Source organism: Monodelphis domestica, chromosome 1 (assembly GCF_027887165.1).
Source record: "Monodelphis domestica isolate mMonDom1 chromosome 1, mMonDom1.pri, whole genome shotgun sequence".
In the NCBI taxonomy this organism is placed as follows: domain Eukaryota; kingdom Metazoa; phylum Chordata; class Mammalia; order Didelphimorphia; family Didelphidae; genus Monodelphis; species Monodelphis domestica.
The window spans coordinates 193,814,094-193,834,671 of NC_077227.1; the positions used below are offsets into that span (position 1 = coordinate 193,814,094).

Genomic DNA, 20,578 nt, shown 5'->3' on the forward strand with positions numbered 1-20,578 from the left:
TGTGTGACCCTGGGCAAGACACTTAATCACAATTGCCTAGTCCTTACTGTTTTTCTGCCTGGGAGCTGATACTTAATATTATCTATTCTAAGGCAGAAGACAGAAGAGTTTAAAAAAAGAATTATGTAAAGAATAATCCCTAAAACTAAGGAGTTAAAAATAATGTTGTACAAATAATCATAATGTGTATGTCAGACCTGTGATTTCAGGTAGTATCAGTGTGGAAACTTTTCCACTAATTCAACTCATCTCTAACAACTGTCTTAGAAAATTGTCTGGGCCACTTTTTGATTGAAATGTTCATTATCTTTCACTTTATTTCCTTTGTAAGTTTTTTTTTACTATATTGTGATATGTGTCTTCTGTCGTGGAATGAGGAATAAGGAAATATGTGTTACCTGAAAGCACTGATATAACTTATATTAGACTATTTTCTACTTCGTGGAGAGTTGAGAGAGAGAACCTGAATTGCAATATGTCAGAAGAAACAAGAAGCCAAGCTTTCTTGAGAACCAAATCTATGAAAATACTGACTGGGGGTGGGGTGGGGTGATAGAACCCTACTTTTAAAAAAATCACACATACTTGTGAATATCAAACAAATTAACTCTTTGTACCAGTCAGTAACAAGGCAATAAACTAAGGAAACAAGTTTAAACAAATGATCATAGTTAAAAATAGACTTCTAAACATGACCTAAATTAATGGATTTTCTAATAGTTTTTCCCTTTTTTAGGGAGTTCAAATTCTAGCCTTTGGCCCTGATATATATATATATATATATATATATACATATATATATATAAAATAAGTGAAAGAAACATAGATATGCACACATATGTGCTAGGTATTCAAGGATGTGAACTACACATAGGGTTGTTATTACTGTGACTGAAGTTAACCTAAATAGGTTCTCTGAAAGAGATAAACAAAATTTGGGAAGAAAAGAAGATGCTTTCCATTTCTCCTACTTCCCTACACCCACCAAACATATTCTCTGCCTTTATGGGAAGCCTTTACTCACTTTTCTATCTCTATTTCTCTCTGTTCTAGATTCCCTCCTAACTGCCCAGGTTAACCACTTCAGCACTGTACTTTCCAGCACTCTGGAATCCTTCCTCCAGACTCGACATGCCTCTGTTTTTTCTACTCCTACGCCTGGACCACACAGCCCTGCTGGAAGACAATGCAAAACCATGAAAACCAAGACCATTAAGGAGGAAGGACTTGCAGCTTCGATCCAGCCCTTGCTTGATTTTGCTGTGTGATCCTTTCTACTCCTCCCTATTTGCCTCCTTAATATATTCCCCAGGGTCAAGTGACGATCTATGTGTATTTTTAAGCTATCAGTTCTTCTTCCCATCTCATCCTGAAAGTATGATCTCAAACTCCTAATTTACAGAAGCGACTAATAGTATCTGACCTCATCTATTGTCATCTTCACATCAACATGTCATATCAGCTCTCCATGCAGTTTTGGAGAAAGGTCTCCCTTTTTTCATTCTAAAGCTAACTCATCCAACTATATTCATCAACTTTTCCCTCCTCCACAGAGAGTTCACAGATCTCCTTCCTCACCCCTACTGGTATCCTCTTTAATCTCTCCTTTTCCACAAGCTCATTTCTACCTCAGTTATGCATGGGATTGGTAACTTAAAAACAAAAGCCCTCCCTCATCCTGACTCTTCCAGTTATAATCCAAATCTGACTCTTTCCTTTAATTCCTAGAATGTGTTGCCTATCTCTGATTTCTTTTCACCTATTACCTCCCCAGACCCCTGAAAACTAGCTTATGCTTTCACCATCTCACGGAAACTATATTCTCAGAAGTCACCACTGACTTCCTTCTAGTCTTAGTCCAGAAGTCATCTGGCTCTTCCCTCTCCTCTATCTTTTTTATTCAATTTCCTTTCCCAATTTCCAAGTCTCATGAATTCTTCCTTCAATGCCTTCCTTTCTTCTCCTCTCCTTACCTTCTATTTCCATTGCCATCACTTTAGACCCTGATCATCTTATGTCCATGGAGTTATAAAGGTGTTTCTGAAGCTATCTTGGTGGAAAAAGGAGGACTAAAGAAGCCCTGGGACCATGGCTATGGCTAATTGGGAGATGATAATTTAGCCTCTGAGCTTCAGTATCGTCATCTGTAATATAGGGATAAGAGCAGCCCTTATATCACAGGGACATAGGAATCTCCCATTAGATTGTGAGTTCTCTGAGGACAGGAACTGTCTTTCACCTCTTTTGTACCCCCACAGCTTAGTACAGTGTGTAGCACAAAGTAGGCAATTAATAACTGTTTACTGACTGAATGAAGATAAAATGAGATCATTTCTATGCAATGCTTTGCAAACTTTAAAGAACTATATAAATGCTATCAATCATTTTAACTTTGTGATTAGTATAGATGAGAGTGAGAAGGGCAAGACTACTCAACAATTATTTTGTTTTTGTTTCCTCTGACAAAAAGAATAGTCTTTGGACTAGAAAGTGTAGCATAAAAATGGCTAATGGGGAGGTGAAAAGCAAGATAAGTAAAAAAGAGAGTTTCCTTCCTGCCATCATGACATGGAGAAAGAGCTCTGATCTTAGAGAAATAAGATACTGGATCATGGATTTGGAGTTAGAAGGAAACTTAAAGAGCCATTTAGTCCAATGCCCTCATTTATAATATTTATTTGATTACATATATACAATAGGACATATATAATGTTAATATGTGGTTTTCTAAGTAATATAAAGTCAACAGAGATCTTTATGTATGGATGGTCACCCCTATCTCTATTTGAGTTTGACACCATTGCCATACAAAGATCAATTGTTAGAACTGGAAATGTTTTGCTTGAAGAAGACAAAAGAATTTAAGAATATCTCTGGGGGAGGTGGAAGGAGGGCAGGCAGCTGGGTGGCTCAGTGGAATGAGTGCCAGGACTAAAGGCAGGAAGTCCTGAGTTCAAATTTGACCTCAGACACTTCCTAGCTATAGGAGCCTGAGCAAATAAGTTGACACCCATTGCCTAGCCCTTACCTCTCTTCTACCTTGGAACCAATACATAGTATTGACTCTAAGATGGAAGGTAAGTGTTAAAAAAAATTTCTATAGGACCAACTGATATGGTACATTTTCATATACCAGAGGTAGTAGGCTGAAAATGTTTATTTCAAAATAATAACATTATCTGCATCTAATGGGCATTTGTGTAGGTAGGAGAAATAATAGTATAGTAAAATTACTTTAAAATTTTTTAATAATTAAAAAATTTCAGGCCTAGAGATAGGAGGTCCTAGGTTCAAATCTGGCCTCAGACACGTCCTAGCTATAGGAGCCTGAGCAAATAAGTTGACCCCCATTTCCTAGACCTTAACTCTCTTCTGCCTTGTATTGGTTCCAAGATGGAAGGTAAGGGTCTAAAAATTAATTTAAAAAGTTCTTGTATCAATTGACAAGCCAAGAGACATAATTACTGTCTTCAATATTTGAAGAACTATCACGTGAAACAAGAAATCAATTTCTCTTGCTTGAACTTAAATGGTAATGTGTAGGATTGTAAAAAAAACAGATTTTGATTGGCTATAAAGGAATATTTCTTAAACAATAGAATGAAAGAACTTGGAAGATTATATATTCTTTCTTGTAGACATATTCAAGCAAAGTTTGAAATCTATATATTAGGAGTATTTCAGGGGATTCTCAGTCATAAGACTCAATGGCTTAGGAGCTCTCTTCCAACTCTGAGATTCTCTGATGGCGATTTTAAAATCAACCTTAAATAAAGAGCACTTACATACTATCAGTATCGTCTTCAAGATCCTACAGCGACTTTTCCTTTTCTTTTGCATCAAGTCTAAAACTAGGACTAAAAATCAGGAGCTCTGTGCCACTTATCATCATCATCATCATCATCATCATCATCATCATCATCAAGGTATGTAACCTTGAGCAAGTCACATCCCGATTTTGGGCCTTAATTTCCTCACCTGTACTGGGAAGTCAGACTAGATGATCTGTAAGGTATCTTCCAGGGCTAATCTATATTCCTATGATCCATTTAAAGACCTTCCATTATCTATTTCTAACTTTCTTTATCCAAATTTATTTCCTAATGCTCCCAAACACAAATCCTCTACTCCAGTTAAGTGAGTTACCCTTACTACTCTTTTTCTTTCCTCCCCTCCTTATGCTTATTTCTAAATACTCTCCTCTTACTTTTCTCCAAATCCTATCTATATGTAAAACACAGCTCAAATTAAAACGAAAGAGACATTGTGGCATGGTAAAAAAAAAAAGCTCTGGACTTGGGGTCACAAGACACTGGATCATAAGATTCATAGATTTAGAGCTAGAAGGCAATGTAAGGCAATGCCTCATTTTGCAGATGAGGAAACTGAGGTTCAGAATTAAATGACTTACCCAAGGTCATACAGGTAGTAAATGGTAGAGCTAGGTCTTGAACACAGGTTCTTTTAGAATGTTGAGTGAGAAGAATAGTAGGATGTTAAGAAGAAAATAAGAATTTATTAATATGTGCCAGGTATTATGTTAGGCACTTTATAAATAACTCATTTGATCTTTGCAACAATTTTTGGAGATAGCCACTATTATTAAATCCATTTTACAGATAAGGAAACTGAGGAAGACAGAAGTTAAGCGACTCACCCAGCGGGACATAACTAATAAATATCTCAGGTCACATTTGAATTCAGGTCTTCTATACCCCAAGTCTAACACTCTAACACCACCCAGCTGCCTAAGTTGGAACAGAGTATGCATAGATAAGTAATATGAAATAATTCAGGGAAGGTCAGTTGGACCAAGATTCTGAAGGGCTTTAAATGCCAGGTTATTGTGTATTTTATCTTACAGTCAACATAGTGTCACCAAGGATTTTTTTAAGGAATTTGAGTTGAGGGGGAAGGTGTGCCTGTGCCTTCAAAAAAAAGTTTGACCAGTAGTGAGAAGAATAAATTGAGGCGAGATGAGGAGGGGATCAATGAATCCAAACTGACCAGTTAGGAGGATAATATATAGCCTAGCTGGGGATTGATGCTAAAGGTCTGAACGGAGATAGTGGCTGTTTTGAGTACAGAGAAGGAAGAGGATGTAAGAGATGTCATAGGTGGGATACTGGCAAGATGGGTGATTAAGGGCATGTAGTGTGTGAAAGACCAGAAAAAAAAGTCTGGGCTCACACCTGAGTGATGGGGGAACGTCCTCAACAGAAACAGAGAAGGCTAGAAACAAGTCAGAAACAAGGATAACGATGGTCCCTGCTGTCTGGGACTGGCTGGATTTGAGATCCCATTGGAACGTCCAGGGGATGTCCAGCGGGCAGTTAGCAAGATGAGGCTGAAATTCATGGGAGCCATTAGGAATAGATACACAGATTTCATTTAAGAGTCCTCATAAAGCTGATAATCAAAGCAATGAGAGAGGAGTAGATGCAATGAACTCTCCAGGGTCCTATGATGATGACAGGTGGGTCACCCTGGTCTCTCTCCAAACAACAGATCTAATAAGATGAAATATAATACAGATAAATATAAAGCCTTACATTTGGGTTCATAAAATCAACTTCATAAAATAAGATGGAGAGGGGAAGTCATCTGCAGATGATCTGGGGAGTTTAGTGGTCTACAAGTTCAATGAGTCAAAAATGAGATAAAGCAGGCAAGAAAGCTAATGCAATCCCAGGTCACAGTAAGAGAAGAATAATGTCTAGGATGAGGGAAATAGTATTACTGTATTCCACTCAGGTTTGGCCACATCTGGAGTACTGGGTTCACTTCTGGGAGTCGTATTTTAGGAAACACTTTGGTATGTGGGAGAATATCCACAGGAAGGTAAACGGAATGGTGAAGTCTTGAGTTCATGTCATCTGAAGACTGGTTGGAAGAACCAGGGATTTTTAGCCTGGAGAAAAGAAAAATGGAGGAGCAGCTAGGTGGTTCAATGGACAGAGTGGAGACAGGATATCCTGAGCTCAAATCTGGCCTCAGACACTTCCTAGCTGTGTGACCCTGGGCAAGTCCCTTAACCCACTTTGTTTATCCCTTACTGCTCTTGGAACTGATACACAATATTGATTCTAAAACAGAAAATAAGGATTTATTTTTTGAGAGAGAGAGAGAAGAGGTAAAGGGGTAGGGGAAAGGAGAAGGAAAGGATGGGGGGGAGAAAAACAGAGGGAGGGTAAGAGGGAGAGAGAGAGGGAGAGGGAGTGGGAAAGGGAAAGGGAGAGAGACAGAGAGAGGGAAAAAGGGAGAGGGAAAGGGAGAGGGAGAGGGAGAGGGAAAGAGAGAGGAAGAGGGAAAGGGAGAGAGGGAGGAGGAAAGGGAAAGGGAGAGAGACAAAAGGAGGGGGAAAGGGAGAGGGAGAGGGAGAGGGAGAGGGAGAGGGAGAGGGAGAGGGAGAGGGAGAGGGAGAGGGAGAGGGAGAGGAAAGGGAGAGGGGGGAAGGAGAAGGAAAGGAAGAGGGAGAGAGAGGGAAGGCGGGAGAGACAGAGAGAGAGACAGAGGCAGAGACAGAGAGAAAGAAAGAATGTAGGATGACTATGATCACTATCCTCATGTATTCAACAAGCTGTCACATGGAAGAAAGATGGGACAGCTAAATGGCAGAATGGACTTTGAATTAAGGCAGATGAATTCAAATCTTTCCTTCTTCAGACACTTACCACCCTTAATGTACTACATAAATGTTAGTGTTATTATAACTGCTTGTTCTGCTTGGCCCCAGGAGGCAGAACAATAAGCAATGAGTAGAAATTGGAAAGAGACAAATTTAGACTCCACATGTGGGGGGAAAACCCTTATTCATTAGCACCATCAAAAAATGGAACAGGCTGCCTAAGGAAGTAATGAGTTTTCCTTTATTGGTGGTTTTCAGACAAAGGCTATGAGACCACTTCTTGGATATGTTGTACAAGAAATCTGTCTTCAGCTGCAGATTGTACTAAATGATTTCCGAGATCCCTTCCAACTCAGATTCTGTGATGATGTATATGATGGAGGGGGTAAAGGCAGTAGGGATATATGCATCTGGCATAATACCTGGTGATCTTCCTGAGGACTGACACAGAGAAGGGAAGAGTAGATGCTGGGTCAAGAATCTTGGTGTCATCGAATGGAGGTTAAGTGACTTGCCCAGGGTCACAGAGTTAGGAGGTGGCTGAGGCCAGATTTGAACCCAAGACCTCCTGACTTCAGGCCTGGCCCTCTATCCACTGTACTACCCAGCTGCCCCACTTGTCCTAGGCTTTTAACAGATCTATTTTTAAACAGCCTTCCCATTCCAAATTCCTTCGTATAATTTAGCACCTTCAGAACATGAGCATGGAAAATGTAGGTACAAGATGGGACAGGAAAGAGAGTGCTTTTGGGCTTAGAGTCAGGAAAATCTGGTTTCAAATCTCACCTGATATTTACTAGCCAGGGCCCTGGTCACCTCATTTCTTCTCTCTAAGCCTCAGATTCCTCCTCTAGCAAATGAGAATAATAATGCCTGCAGCACCTACTCCACAGGTTTGCTCTGAGGCTCAGATGAGTAATACACGTAAAGCACTTGAAAAAAATTAAAACATTATATACATATCAGCTACGATTGGTAACAATTAAAATTGAACTCACCCATTTGCCTAAGCCAGGATAGTCATGTTCAGGATCAAAAAGGTGTTGATGCAGCTGGAACTCTCGGCTGAACTCCGCAGTGTCAGGGGAGTTTTCCAAACATCCATCATCTACTGCAAACAGCCAGAAGTCTTTGAGGAATAGCTAAGCAACTTGTGCATGCCCCCATGGGGAAAGGTAAATAGGAACAAGACAGGCCACTGAAGGTCAGAATCACATTCCCATCTGTATCCCATGTATCTATTCCCCACTTCCTTTTGACTCACTTTGTGACCTCAGGCAAGCCACTTTCCCTCTCTGGGCCTGTTCTCCATATGGAAACCCAGGATGATGATGGCTACTTCCCTCCAGTTACTCCAGATGAATGTGGCAAAGTTTGGGCCTGGATTTTTAGAAATGGCTTGTGCTTCTTAAAGAAAGGGGCAATATTATCATACTGTTTGATACAAACAAAATATGTTTTATTTTTAATATAATTTTATTTATTTAAATATGATATAAATATGTGTTCAATATGTTGATATAAAATTATATATTCTATATATATTTATAAATTCTATATATTTATATAAAATTATAAGAATTTAGTATATTATAATATTCTTATAATGTTATATAAAATTTATATATTCTATATATTTGTTTTACATATTCTATTTATAAATTCTATATATTTATATAAAATTATAAGAATAATATAATGTATTATAATATTCTTATCTTTATATAAAATCTGCATATTCTGTATATTTATATATTCAATATTTGTATTATATTTATATATTTATAAATTCTATACATTTATATAAAATGATAAGAATAATGATATGTTATAATATTCTTATCTTTATATAAAATCTGCATATTCTATATATTTATATATTCAATATTTGTGTTATATTTATATATTTATAAATTCTATACATTTATATAAAATGATAAGAATAATATATTATAATATTCTTATCTTTATATAAAATCTGCATATTCTGTATATTTATATATTCAATATTTGTATTATATTTATATATTTATAAATTCTATACATTTATATAAAATGATAAGAATAATATAATATATTATAATATTCTTATCTTTATATAAAATCTGCATATTCTATATGTATATATTCAATATTTGTGTTATATTTATATATTTATAAATTCTATACATTTATATAAAATAAGAATAATATAATATATTATAATATTCTTATCTTTATATAAAATCTTTATATTCTATATATTTATATATTCTATATTTATATATTCTATATTTATATATTTATGTTTATAAATTCTATATATTTATATAAAATTATAAGACTAATATGATGTATTATATTATTCTTATATTTCTATAAAATCTGTATATTCTATATATTTATATATTCTATACTTATAAATTCTATATAATATTTATATATAATAATAATATTACAATATGTTCTACATAATATTTAAAGATTCCTTCCAAGGATGGGGAATGGCATTATCTATAAGAGTTTCCTGAGGCACTCAGTGGCTAAGTAATAGTCAAGCATAATTAATCTAACACATACCCCACAATGGGTATATATGTTTATTAATCGGGGGGGGGGGTCCAAGGTAGGATTTGAACACAGGTCTTACTGAATAAAAGGTCAACTCTCTAACTAGACCATATTATCATTCAAAAACAGTGTCTTCAAAATATTTATTATCATTCAAAAACAGTGTCTTCAAAATATTTATTATCATTCAAAAACAGTGTCTTCAAAATATTTATTCCCTTTTGCACACCTCTCTCTCTCTCCCTGGAAGGGGAGGACAAAACTTCCTTGGCCTCAGCCCTTTCCAAAGCCCCTCTGCATCCTCCCTGCGTATGATGCTGGGGGATGATTCACTCTGCCCATCTTTCATGTGCCTTGGACAACCACTAGAGAACCTAGGGAGTCTGGGGTGCGTGAGAAGCTGAGGGAAGGAGTGAGGACCCGTTTTCAAAAGGCTGATGAGACTTCAAATAAGTGCTGAAAATGGGCGCCTATTTACAATCAGCCAGGTATGTCCTGTGTCGAGCTTCTTGGAGCGTTTCCAAGGCTTTCCAGAAGGCAGTCAGTCTGAAGCATACACAGAGCCTCTGAGCAGCATGAATCTAATGTGGAAGTCATTAGCATACCAAAAAATCTCTAATGCAGCTCTACTGGGTCTGCTCAGTGTTCAGAGCTCCTGCCTGGGAACGTTATCTAACCCCTACATCTGCAACCATCAGCATGTCACTCTGGCAGGAATGGATAAAATTAAAGCAAAAATAGGTGCTCAGACACATTCTTTGGAGGATAACTTTCCAACCTTTCTAACCCTAGATTCTAATCCTTTATTGGAAATGATCTCTTGGGTGATGCTGAAGGATGGAAGTCCATTGGGGCCACGAGCATGGAGTAGTAGGAGTCCAATGACTGAGACACCAAATGCTGGAGAATTTAAAATATTATCCCTGTGGCCAGGAAACAACATAGATTGAGGATTTCCCTATGGTTCCCACAATGACGCAAAACCATATTGAGGGAATTAAAGGCTAAATTTTCCCTAAATTAAAGACTAAATTTCCAAGATAGTTTATTGGAAGCATGGAGGTCTGAAAACTGAGACTTGGAGCTTATACCAGACTATGAAACCCAGTATAATTTATGGTCTATACCACAGTCTAGCATTTGATGATATCAGACAATCAATAAATATTTATTATGCCCCTACTTTGTACCAGGCAATGTACTCAGCGCTAAGTGTACAAAGAGGGAACAGATCCTGTCCTCAAAAAGCTTATATTCACTTGATAAAACGTTGTATTCTTTCCTAATTTTTTTGAGAGTCTCCATTGTATCTCTCCTCAAGACTATTTCTTGAGAACAGACTGTGTCTTAAACATCTTTTGGATCCCTCCACTTTACCCACCATCAATACTGGCTGATTGGACTTACACCAATCAGTGTGACTTCAGCATTTTTGTCCCCTCTTCCCTTCACACTTCCAAAGTGAATGTGTCACGTAACCCTCATCTAGCAATGCCTTACACATAGTAACCTTTCAACAACATATATAATTCAATCCATTTATCATGAAAAAAATGACATAACGCACATTGTTCTGATTAAGTTCCAAAGGAGAATTTCAAGCAATAAGAAGTTGAGAAATTTAGAAAAGGAAGAGAGCTGTATTAGTATACATTTAATTAAATAAACATTTATTAAATATCTACTATGTGCAAGCCACTGTATTAGAACTTGGGGATACAAAATAAACATCTAAAAACTAAATATCCCCTTCACTCAAGGAACTTATTCTCAAGTTGGGAAGGGGAAGGGAGGAAAAACAAATTTAAAGTACATTTAAAGTCCAAGAACTGATACTGAGTATCAATTCTAATACAGAAAATAAGAATTTTTTCAAAACCCCAAAATAAAATAAAAGTACCAACAAAGCAGTTTTAAGATGGAGAGAGACCTAACACCTGGGTAGAAATAAGATGCTCCCATATGAGAAGGGGCACCCGAGCTGTATCTGTAGCAAGGTAGGGGGTCTTACAAAGCAAAAAAGAGGAGGGAGACAGACCAGTAGAACTGAGTTACAGAGGTGAGAACTAGAACGCCATAAACCAGGAACAGGATATAAGTCAATTTGCCTAGAAAGGAGGATAAATGAGGAGGAATAATATGAAATAAGCCTGAAAGGGTAGTTTGAGAGAGATACTATAAAGCATCTAAAGCCAGACTCCGGATTTTATATTTTATCAAGCATTTTAACACTTGAACTAAACCTTGAAGGATGGGTAGAATTTGGAGACATGGTGAGGATTGAGAAGGACTCAAACCCAAAATACTTGACGCTGAACTCATTTCTTCTAAATATGTGAACAAGGTCCACTGCTGTGTCTAATCAATCCAGCCAGCTGCCCCTGGGGACGGCTGCTCTTTAAGCTTGGTACAGGTCTTTCCTCTCCTTGAATCCAAAATCCTACAAGCAAATAATATGTGGCTGAAGTGATCTGAGCCATGCAATGATTCAGGTTTTCCTGAAGTCCTGTTCTCAAATCTAATTTTTCACTGTGCCGGCAGACCCACATTGCTTAGCCACACGCAATCATTTAGATTCCAGTTAGTTACAGTGACCGTTTTTTGCTGAACAAAAAAACAAGACACATGGTTTGAGAGGAGATATTTCTTTGGCGAAGTCCTGTTAAAAGTACAGTTCCTTTTCTAAGAACTGGGACTATCCCAGATTTCCAGAACATATGGTTGCTGTACCCTCTTAGTATCCCCTCTCATGGCTCTAGCCCAAGAGGGATTTTCATGAGGCAGCGGAGTCCAAATCCTACTCCTGAATATCCCCTGTGGAGTCCCTGAGACTTTCCTTGATATCTTCTTAATACCTGGAATTTATACCAAGCATCAATAAAATTAATTATTTCAATAATAAGGAAATTGCACTGCCAAGCGACCAAGGTGAGTTGGATAGAGGCTTATTGGTACACTAGTAGAACCCAGTGTTCCAATTCAGCTTGCCTGCTCACTATGGATTCCTTTTCACACAATCTAGGTGCTATTCAAGGGACAGATCTGTCCCTGAAAGGGATGATCCCTGGCTGGGAACCAGATTAAATCAGAACTTTGGGTTCCAATTCAGTCCATAATTAGATATAGTACTTTGGTTTTTCAGTCATTTTTCATCATATCCCATTCTTTGTGACCCATTTGGGATTTTCTTGGCAAAGATACTGGAGCAGTTTGACATTTCCTTCTCTGGTTCATTTTACAGATAAAGAAACTGAGGCAAACAAGGTTAAGTGATATGCCCAGGGTCACACAACTGGTAATGATCTGAGGCTGGATTATCTTCCTTTTTACCACCTAGCTGCCCCAAGATACAGCATAAGTGACCCTAATTTGGAACAGGAAGGGGCAGGTGGTAGCTCTCCATGTGTTACTTTGAGAAGTAGGGAAAAGGAAATGGGGAATTATATCTTTAGTCACCAAAAGTTATCTGAAAATAAAGTCTCACTCTAAAAGAAAAAGCCAGAAACTTGGGGGAGAGGGCTGTGTAGGGCTGCCAAAATGATCAGGGATACATCAAGATGCAGGTCTGTGCTAGTGAAGGAAGCTATCACTACATCCCAAGGGGCAACAGTATGAGCAACACAGTCCAGGGCAACTTTAGCAGGAATGCTAGTAATAATATAGTCTTCTTACTATTATTCAGAGAAACAGCATATGTAGACTTAAAAGGAGACAATAGGGAAGGGAAAGTGTATTACAGAGAAAGCCTGAACATGTTTCCATATCTGACCTTTTATTAGAACTTTTAAAAGGTAGTCTGACAAAGTGGTTTTTTTCCTTACCTTTTTGGGGGAAAATAAAATCATAAATCTATAAACTGAGAGACTTTAGAGGCCATTTAATCCAAACTCTTTATTTTATAAAGGAGGAAACTGAGGCCCAGAGTAACTCTGTCAAAAGTCAAATGGGCAGGAAGTGTCAGGAAGGATTTGAACCTGGGTCCTCTGACTTAAAGCCTGGTTTTCCTTTTCAGTTTGGTCAAGCTGTTTCTGTAGTTGTGTTTTTTCATGCTTCAGATTGTTGAGTTCCTTTTGGATTGTTTCCCATTTTTCCTCCCAGAAGGCTTCCCTCTTTTTGATAATTTCCAATTTAAATTCTTCAAGAGGTTGTGGAGAAGTTCCATTTCCTTTGGAAGGTTTCAGAGCATTTGCTTGTGTTTCCTCTTTTATCTACTCTGTATTTTGTATTTTTGCTCCATAAAATGTATCTAAAGTCACCCCCTTCTTCTTGCTTTTCTTGATGTTTGGAGGCTTTTGCACTTCTGTACTGTTTGCCATCTCTATCTGAGTGAGGAGGACTGGCTCTTCATGTATCTGTCTGATGGTCCGAGGCTTTAGCCCCAGGCAAATTGTCCATTCTCAGCAGCTGCTCTGTCTTCCCGGGGAAGCCCAGGGTCTGCCCTCCCCTGCCTGCCGGTGTTTCAGGTGTTACTTCTCTCAGTTCCCTCCAGTTGCTTCTCTACTGACTTACTTCCACGCTCTGAGCCTGGCACAGCACTGTCCACAAGATACCTTAGTGCCTTTGCCGGCCCTGAGGTTTCTGTTCTTTCAGAAGACCCTGCACTCTAAGGGGGGAGGGGTCCTAGCCTCCCTACCCTCTGAGGGTTCCTGATGGGATTATGTTCAGCTGGGTTGGACTGAATTTGCCCTGAAGCAGGAACCATGAGATTCAGATGAAAGGACCCAGCCAGGGGGCTACAGGCTCCCCCCATCTCTCTCTGTTTCCCTTCCGTCTGTGTTGGGCACCCCTGAGACTGGCTCAGGTTGCTTTCAAGGTGTGTCCTTCAGAATAGCCAGCCCTGAGGCCCTTTTGCCGGCCCTGAGGTTCCCGCTGCTGCTCAGCGCTCTGGGTTGGGGGGGATGGATCCTGGGACCTTCCTTCTGCCCACCCCTTAGATCCGAGTGATTTAGGGTTCTGGCTTTTGGGGGGGGTACCTTTTGATCCGAGTCCAGGAGGAGGGTTCCCCGGGTCTGTCCTGTTGTTCAGTTTGAATTTCGGTGCTCTAGGAGCATTCAGTTTGTGATCGGTAAGGAAGGGTTTTCAGAGGTCTGAACTTTTGCTGCCTCTAAGCCGCCATCTTGACCGGAAGTCCGGTCCTCTGACTTAAAAGCTAGATCTCATTTCACTATGCCACACTATATTCAGTGTAACAGAAATGTCAGTTTACATTTGTACCCTTCTACTTACTATTATGTGAACTTAGATAAGCCTAGTCTCCTATCTCTAAAATTAGGATAGTAATAATAATAAATACTCAGTAAGAAGACAGAACTGAAATCATTTTGAATCAATAAGGTAGGTATGGCTTGTATGAGAAACTCAGCCTCACTGGGTTTCAGTTTCCTCATCTGTAAAATGAAGGGGTTCAACTAGATAGGCCCTGACATCTCTTCCAGCTCTAGCCAGATTCATTAATTAATAAACATGTATTAAGCACTTACTATGTGGCAGGCACTGTATTAAGTGCTGAGGATACAAAAAAAGAGACAAAAAAAACAAAACAAAATCCCAGGTTCTGCCCTCAAGGAACTTAGAATTGAAAAGATTTCAAATTCTTAGTACTCTGTGGCTCCCATCACTCCACTTCATGCAAAGGGAAAGGCTAAATAGATCCAAAGGCCACACATTGAAGGCAAAATTAAGATAAATGCCTGGATGTGGATAATCCTGAGAGGAGATAATCTTGAATGATTAAGAGTTTATTTATATCTTATGTTGGAAAAGGGAAAGATGTTTTGGAGGATTTTGGTTGGGAGGTAGAGATTCTTTAGTGTAAGCAATATGTGTCTTGTTTCACAAGATGAACAGAGAAATATGTATTTTATGATACTATATGTACAACCTATATCATATTACCTGCCTTTTGGGGAGGTGGGAATGGTGGAAAGGAGAGGAAAAAAAGAATGAAACATAGATTTTTGGATATAGCTAATGGGAGAATTTGTTTCTCTTAGATAAACATATTTATTTTGTTACATATTTATAATAAAGCATTTGTATCAAATTAATGTTATATTACAAATTATGTAATCTAAATAAAATAAATAATAACAATAAAACTGAAAAAAATTATGTCTGTCTTCAAGGAACTTACATTCTATTGGAAGAGACATGTTACATGTATAAGCCTATGATATACAATGTATATTACATTGCTGAGGAATATATAAAGTAATGAAAAAATATATATTTTTAAAGCTCAGGAAAATGAGATGATTGAAGGCAACTGAAAGAAAGGGAAATAAAATATCTTGGCAAAATAACTTTATATATTTGTATCACAGGACTGAACTATATATCATAAATTGAATTCACTTGGCCCCCTTCGCTTTCTAATACAGAGCTGCCCAGTGGAATTGAACTATTAGTAATTTTTTAAAAAATTTAAAGCATAGGTATTTATTTTTAGCAATTCTAAATGCCTGCCATTAACACTTTCTATTTTAGTTTGTAATCTTAAAGTCTATTAACAAAAACTACATCCAAATTTGTCTTTGGTTCCAGGTGAACATCAGCATGCTGACCCATTACCTGTTTTTCCAAGGGGGCAGGGATTTGGAGGGTCCGGGTAGCCCTGGTCCTCACTGAAGTCCTTGGGGATGTTGTCACCAGTCAGCTCAGCCACAATGTTAGGGATGTTACCATAAGGACCCAAATGTTGAAGACCTTCATGGGCACCACCTGCAGGGAATACAAAATAGCTTCTGGTACATGTGGGCACAGAGCTCAGAAAGATAAGATATTCACTTCTCAACCAGGCTGTGTTCCTGACCTCGGGAGAGACTAGAATCAATTTGATCAGAGGCCTAGGAGATGATTGTTAAATTTTCAGTGTGAGCACTGACATTTTTTTCAAATTGGCAAATTCTATGAATCAGGGTTTGATTTGTTTTGCTGATAGCTTAGACTTAAGTGTTGGAAAAAATATTAAACAATACAGATTAAATTGTTAAAGATGACAAAACATGGCAAAATTAATATTGAAAAGGTTGTAAAATGATATATACACTTATATTTTGTTGGTGGAACTCTGAAATGGTACAATTATTTTGGAAAGCAATTTGGAATTATGCAAGTAAAAATAATTGAAATGCCCATACCATTCTATTACTGGCTTTATATGCTAAAGAAGTTATCAATAAGAAGAAAGTCCCCATATAAGCCAAAATATGTGTAGCAGCACTTTTTGTGATAGCAAAGATTCTTATCTACTTATTAAAGTAGATTCTTATAGTCATATACAGTGGTACCTTGACAAACAAGTTTAATCGTTCCATGGCCAAGCTAGTAATGCAATTTGCTCATGTGTCAAATCAAATTTCCCCACTTAAATTAATGGAAATGCAATCAATTCATTCTGGCCCCCCCAAAAAAACACACAATTTTTTTGTTTTATATGTTTTTAAATATGAAAATTTACTTTATAAATAAGAAGCAAATATTTTTATAGATAGTAAGAAAGAATGTAAAGAAATAAACTTGCTTAGGTCAGGTGAAGATGCTGGCAGAGAAGGTTTTCATTTCATGTGCTATCACTTAACATAACTTACTCTCTACACACATAATGCTCCATTTAAATGCAAAATTGACTTTACACATTATGTATGATATGTAACTTTTTTGCTAAACTTAATTGCTATTTTTTTACTTTACTTAATTATCATCATTTTCTTCATTGAATTTTGGCTGTTTTGCCACACTTTCCTCAATTTCACTTAGAGGCTGTTTCAACAAAAACCTTTCCAAGGAAGTTTGTCTCTTCCTCCCTTTCAGGTTTCAATGTGTGAAACAAGTGTTATTCCACAGCTCTAATGCACAACCGGTTGCAACTTTTTCTGGGTGTGTCTTTTCAATAAATTTAATTTTTTTCCCAAACCCTCAACATTTCCTTAATCTTGTTTGTAGTGATTACCTCATCCACCTTGGGCTCCTCCCCACTAACTTCCTGCAAACCTCCATTTGCTGCTATTGTTGTAACTCATTCATTTCCTCCGTCATCAGGACCCATGGTTAAAAGTTAAGAAATTTGCCCAAAAAACTGATAATAAAGAAAAAAATAAAGAAGAAAGTAAAAGCAATTCAATACAGATGATCGCACAGACAGATAAACACTGAACTAAACAAGACATCCTCATGTACCAAAGGTCTGGCAGGCTATCTCATGGAGGGTGGCGGAAGCTCATGATTCAAATATCTACTCATGATTTAAAGCAAAAAATCCTGATTGTGACTGCTTATATTTCAAATTGCTCATGACTTAAGGTGTTTGTGAATCAAGGTACCACTTTCAACTTTTTCAAAACATTACCACATTTGTGCATTTGACTTAATTCAATTTTGGGAAGAAAAAAAAACCTTTTTGATCATTTAATTTGTTGTTGGTAATGTTGTTCAGTTTTGAGTCTGATTCTTTGTGGAAGGTCATATGCCATCACGTGGGGTTTCCTTGGCAAATCTAATGAACTGATATGCCATTTCCTTTTCCAGTGGATTAAGGCAAACAGAATTTAAGTGATTTGCCTAGGGACACACAGCTAGCAAGTGTCTCAGGTCACATCTGAACTCAGGTCTTCCTGACTCCAGGCCCAGTATTCTATGCTCTGAGCCATCTAACTATTTCCCAAGGTAGCATACCAAGCACCAAAGGAAATATAAATGAGAAAAATGTCCCACTTAATGAAGTTTTCTCACTAGTCGAGAAGATAAACATATACACAAATAGTGTTTCCATGGGGCAGCTCGAGAATCAAGATGGTGGACAAAGCTCTCAGCTTGGCATCACGAGTAACCTGGTTTGAATCTCATTCGGGACTCTAGCTGTGTGATCCCAGGTGAGTGAAAACATTTCTGACCCTCTTCTTCCTCCTCTGTAAAATGGGGACACTACCCAAACCTCCCTCACAGGAATCACGAGAGCTTGAGAGTTCCTCCTCCAGTGCTTAGTACAGAGCCTGGCAAATGTCAATTTCTTAAGACTTATTGACTAATATTCTTTGATAATATTGTAAAAGAGAGTACTAGTCATTTTATTCATTTGAGTACTTATTAAGAGTATTTAATAGCAGCTATATAATAGCCCCCCAAAAAATGTCATTATTAGTCTTGGTATCCTTCGTGCCTACCACAGTGCAGTGTGCAGAGTGGGTGCTTAGTAAATGATTATTTAATTAATATCATTATTAGAATGCAACAAAAGATAGGGAATTCCAAGGACAGAGGGATCTGAACTGCAGTTTGAAGTACGGACAGGTATTAGATCCAGAGCACTTTGGGGCAGAGTGGAAGGGTGGTAGAGAATATGAGCATAGAGGCAAGAAAACCTGCCCAATTCCAGTGGCATCCCTAGTTTACAGATGAGAAAATGGAGGCTCGCAGAGGTTGGCCCGCTTGCCTGTGCCCAGGAGGTAAACAGAAGTCAGAGCTCTGTCTACTCTGAGCTCCACCACGTCCAAGCACAAGCTTCTTGTCACTTTCAGTCTTCTGCTTCCAAAGGCGTTCAGAGCCCCAGAGCATCCTCTGGGAAGATGGGATCTCCCAAAAGGAGAGTGGGTTCAAGAAGCCCAGGGGTGGACTCTCCCAGAACTATTCTCCTTGCTCACACTGGCTCACTGTGAAGATTCAGAGCCACTGAAGCCAAGGCCCCATTCTCGGCAGGCGCTGGCAGAACCCTTCGAGGATGGATGCTGGCCATTATTCTTGCTACTGTGGTTCATTAATGTCTGAGTGCCAGCTCCGTGCCAGGAGGTTTACAGCCTTCAGACCCAGCCCCTGCCCTGCAGACTTTCTCTCGCAATGTGGTAACGCCCTGACAAGCTCACAGCCAGCCAGCCCCGGCTCATCAATACACCCTCTCTGCTCTCACCCCATGACGCCGAGGCTGCCGGTTGGGCCGGATGACTGGACGTTGGTGCTGGACGATAGCGAAGACTTGTAGCAGGACAGGCAGGTGCCAAGTTACCAGTCGCCCACATCATAAAAACAGAGTTCCATGAGGGCAGCCTGGCAGAGAGTGGGCGCGAGCTCCTGAATAGCGGCCATTCAGCTAACAGGGAAAGGATCCAGCAGTTTTCACTTATGTTACCCACAAACAGCAAGTGCTAAAAATACACAGCAGCCCCTTCTTTCATGCTTCCAACCTTCCTGGGTACACCATTTCTAAAGGGATGACCAGTTTTTTTAATGTTCTAAAAAGCTAAAGAAACCAGATGGGTTATTAAAACTAACTCCTTGAGCCTGCACCCACCCATGGCGCTTCTCAAATATCATTGCTCATGGGCAGAGGGTGGGAGCCTGGGATCCTCAAGGGAACTGGGACAGAATAAAAAAAAAAGGACCTGAACTAAGAGAAAGGAGAAATGTGATGGCAAAGAGGCGGAAGCAACTTTCATCGCTTAAAAAAAAAAACCCAAAGAGCAATAATCAAAGAAGGTAAGAGATGGAGGAGAGTAATTCCATTCAATTCAACCAACCCTGATTAAAAGCCATCTTGTGCTTGCCTTCTTTGCTCTCCATCCTCCTCTTCCTTGGGTCTTAGATTCTGTCTCCTCATAAAAATCCTTATCTTCTTTCCATCAACTGATACAAGGCCCAAAAAGCAGTTTCAAAGACAAAACCAAAATAGCCCCTGCCTTCAAGGGGCTCATTTTCTATGTGTGCGTGTAGGGGATATCATATAGGGCAGAGGGAGTATCATATACCCAGAATTAAATAAATACAAACTATAGAGAAGGACATTTCAAAAGGGAAAGAACAGGGATGCCTGGGAAGACTTTATTTTTAAAACCCTTACCTTCTGTCTTAGAATCAATACAAGTATTGGGTCCAGGGTAGAAGAGAGGTAAGGGCTAGATAACTGGGGTTAAGTGACTTGCCCAGGATCATACCACTAGAAAGTGTCTGTGGCTAAATTTGAACTGAGGACATCTGATCACTGAGCTACCTCATTGCTCCCAATTCATTTTAATCTGGTTCAAGTTGTATTCTGGTTGCATAAGGCCCACAGGTTCATACTTGTTACCCCTAGCACAGAACAATGCTTAGAATGTCAGTTTTTAAAAATGTATAAAGATCTGTTTTGATGAATTTTTTCTCTTCCTCCTTTTCTATTTTTTTAATCTTTGTTTTAAAAAAAAATTCTAGAAGAGATGATTCTGTTGGGGGGAATCTAGGCAAGGTAAAATAAAAGGGATCAACAGTCTATTTAAAAATAAATGATTTTTGATTGGTTAGTTGAAGAAAGGTAAAGATTGTAGACAGTAGTGGTAAGGAGACAGAATATATGATCCAGGGAATAGCCAAGAGGGGGAAAAAAACAAGCAGGAAGGATTCTTGTAAGGACACAACATTCTGAGAAACTTCAAA

General features: G+C 38.5%; 1 protein-coding gene across 6 annotated transcripts in view; it reads right to left on the reverse strand.

The window, feature by feature from the left end:
- SCG5 (secretogranin V) overlaps positions 1-20,578 on the reverse strand; it is a 72,045-nt gene that overhangs the window by 8,962 nt on the left and 42,505 nt on the right. For 3 of the 6 annotated variants that reach the window (XM_007480001.3, XM_007479999.3, XM_001380789.5), the window contains exons 3-4: positions 15,749-15,898; positions 7,627-7,739 (exon numbers count right to left, since the gene is read on the reverse strand). In XM_007480001.3, coding sequence (XP_007480063.1) covers positions 7,627-7,739; positions 15,749-15,898 — 263 coding nt within the window. The remainder of the gene's footprint in view (positions 1-7,626; positions 7,740-15,748; positions 15,899-20,578) is intronic. The other 3 variants (XM_056810228.1, XM_056810227.1, XM_007480000.3) reach the window with 1 other exon arrangement.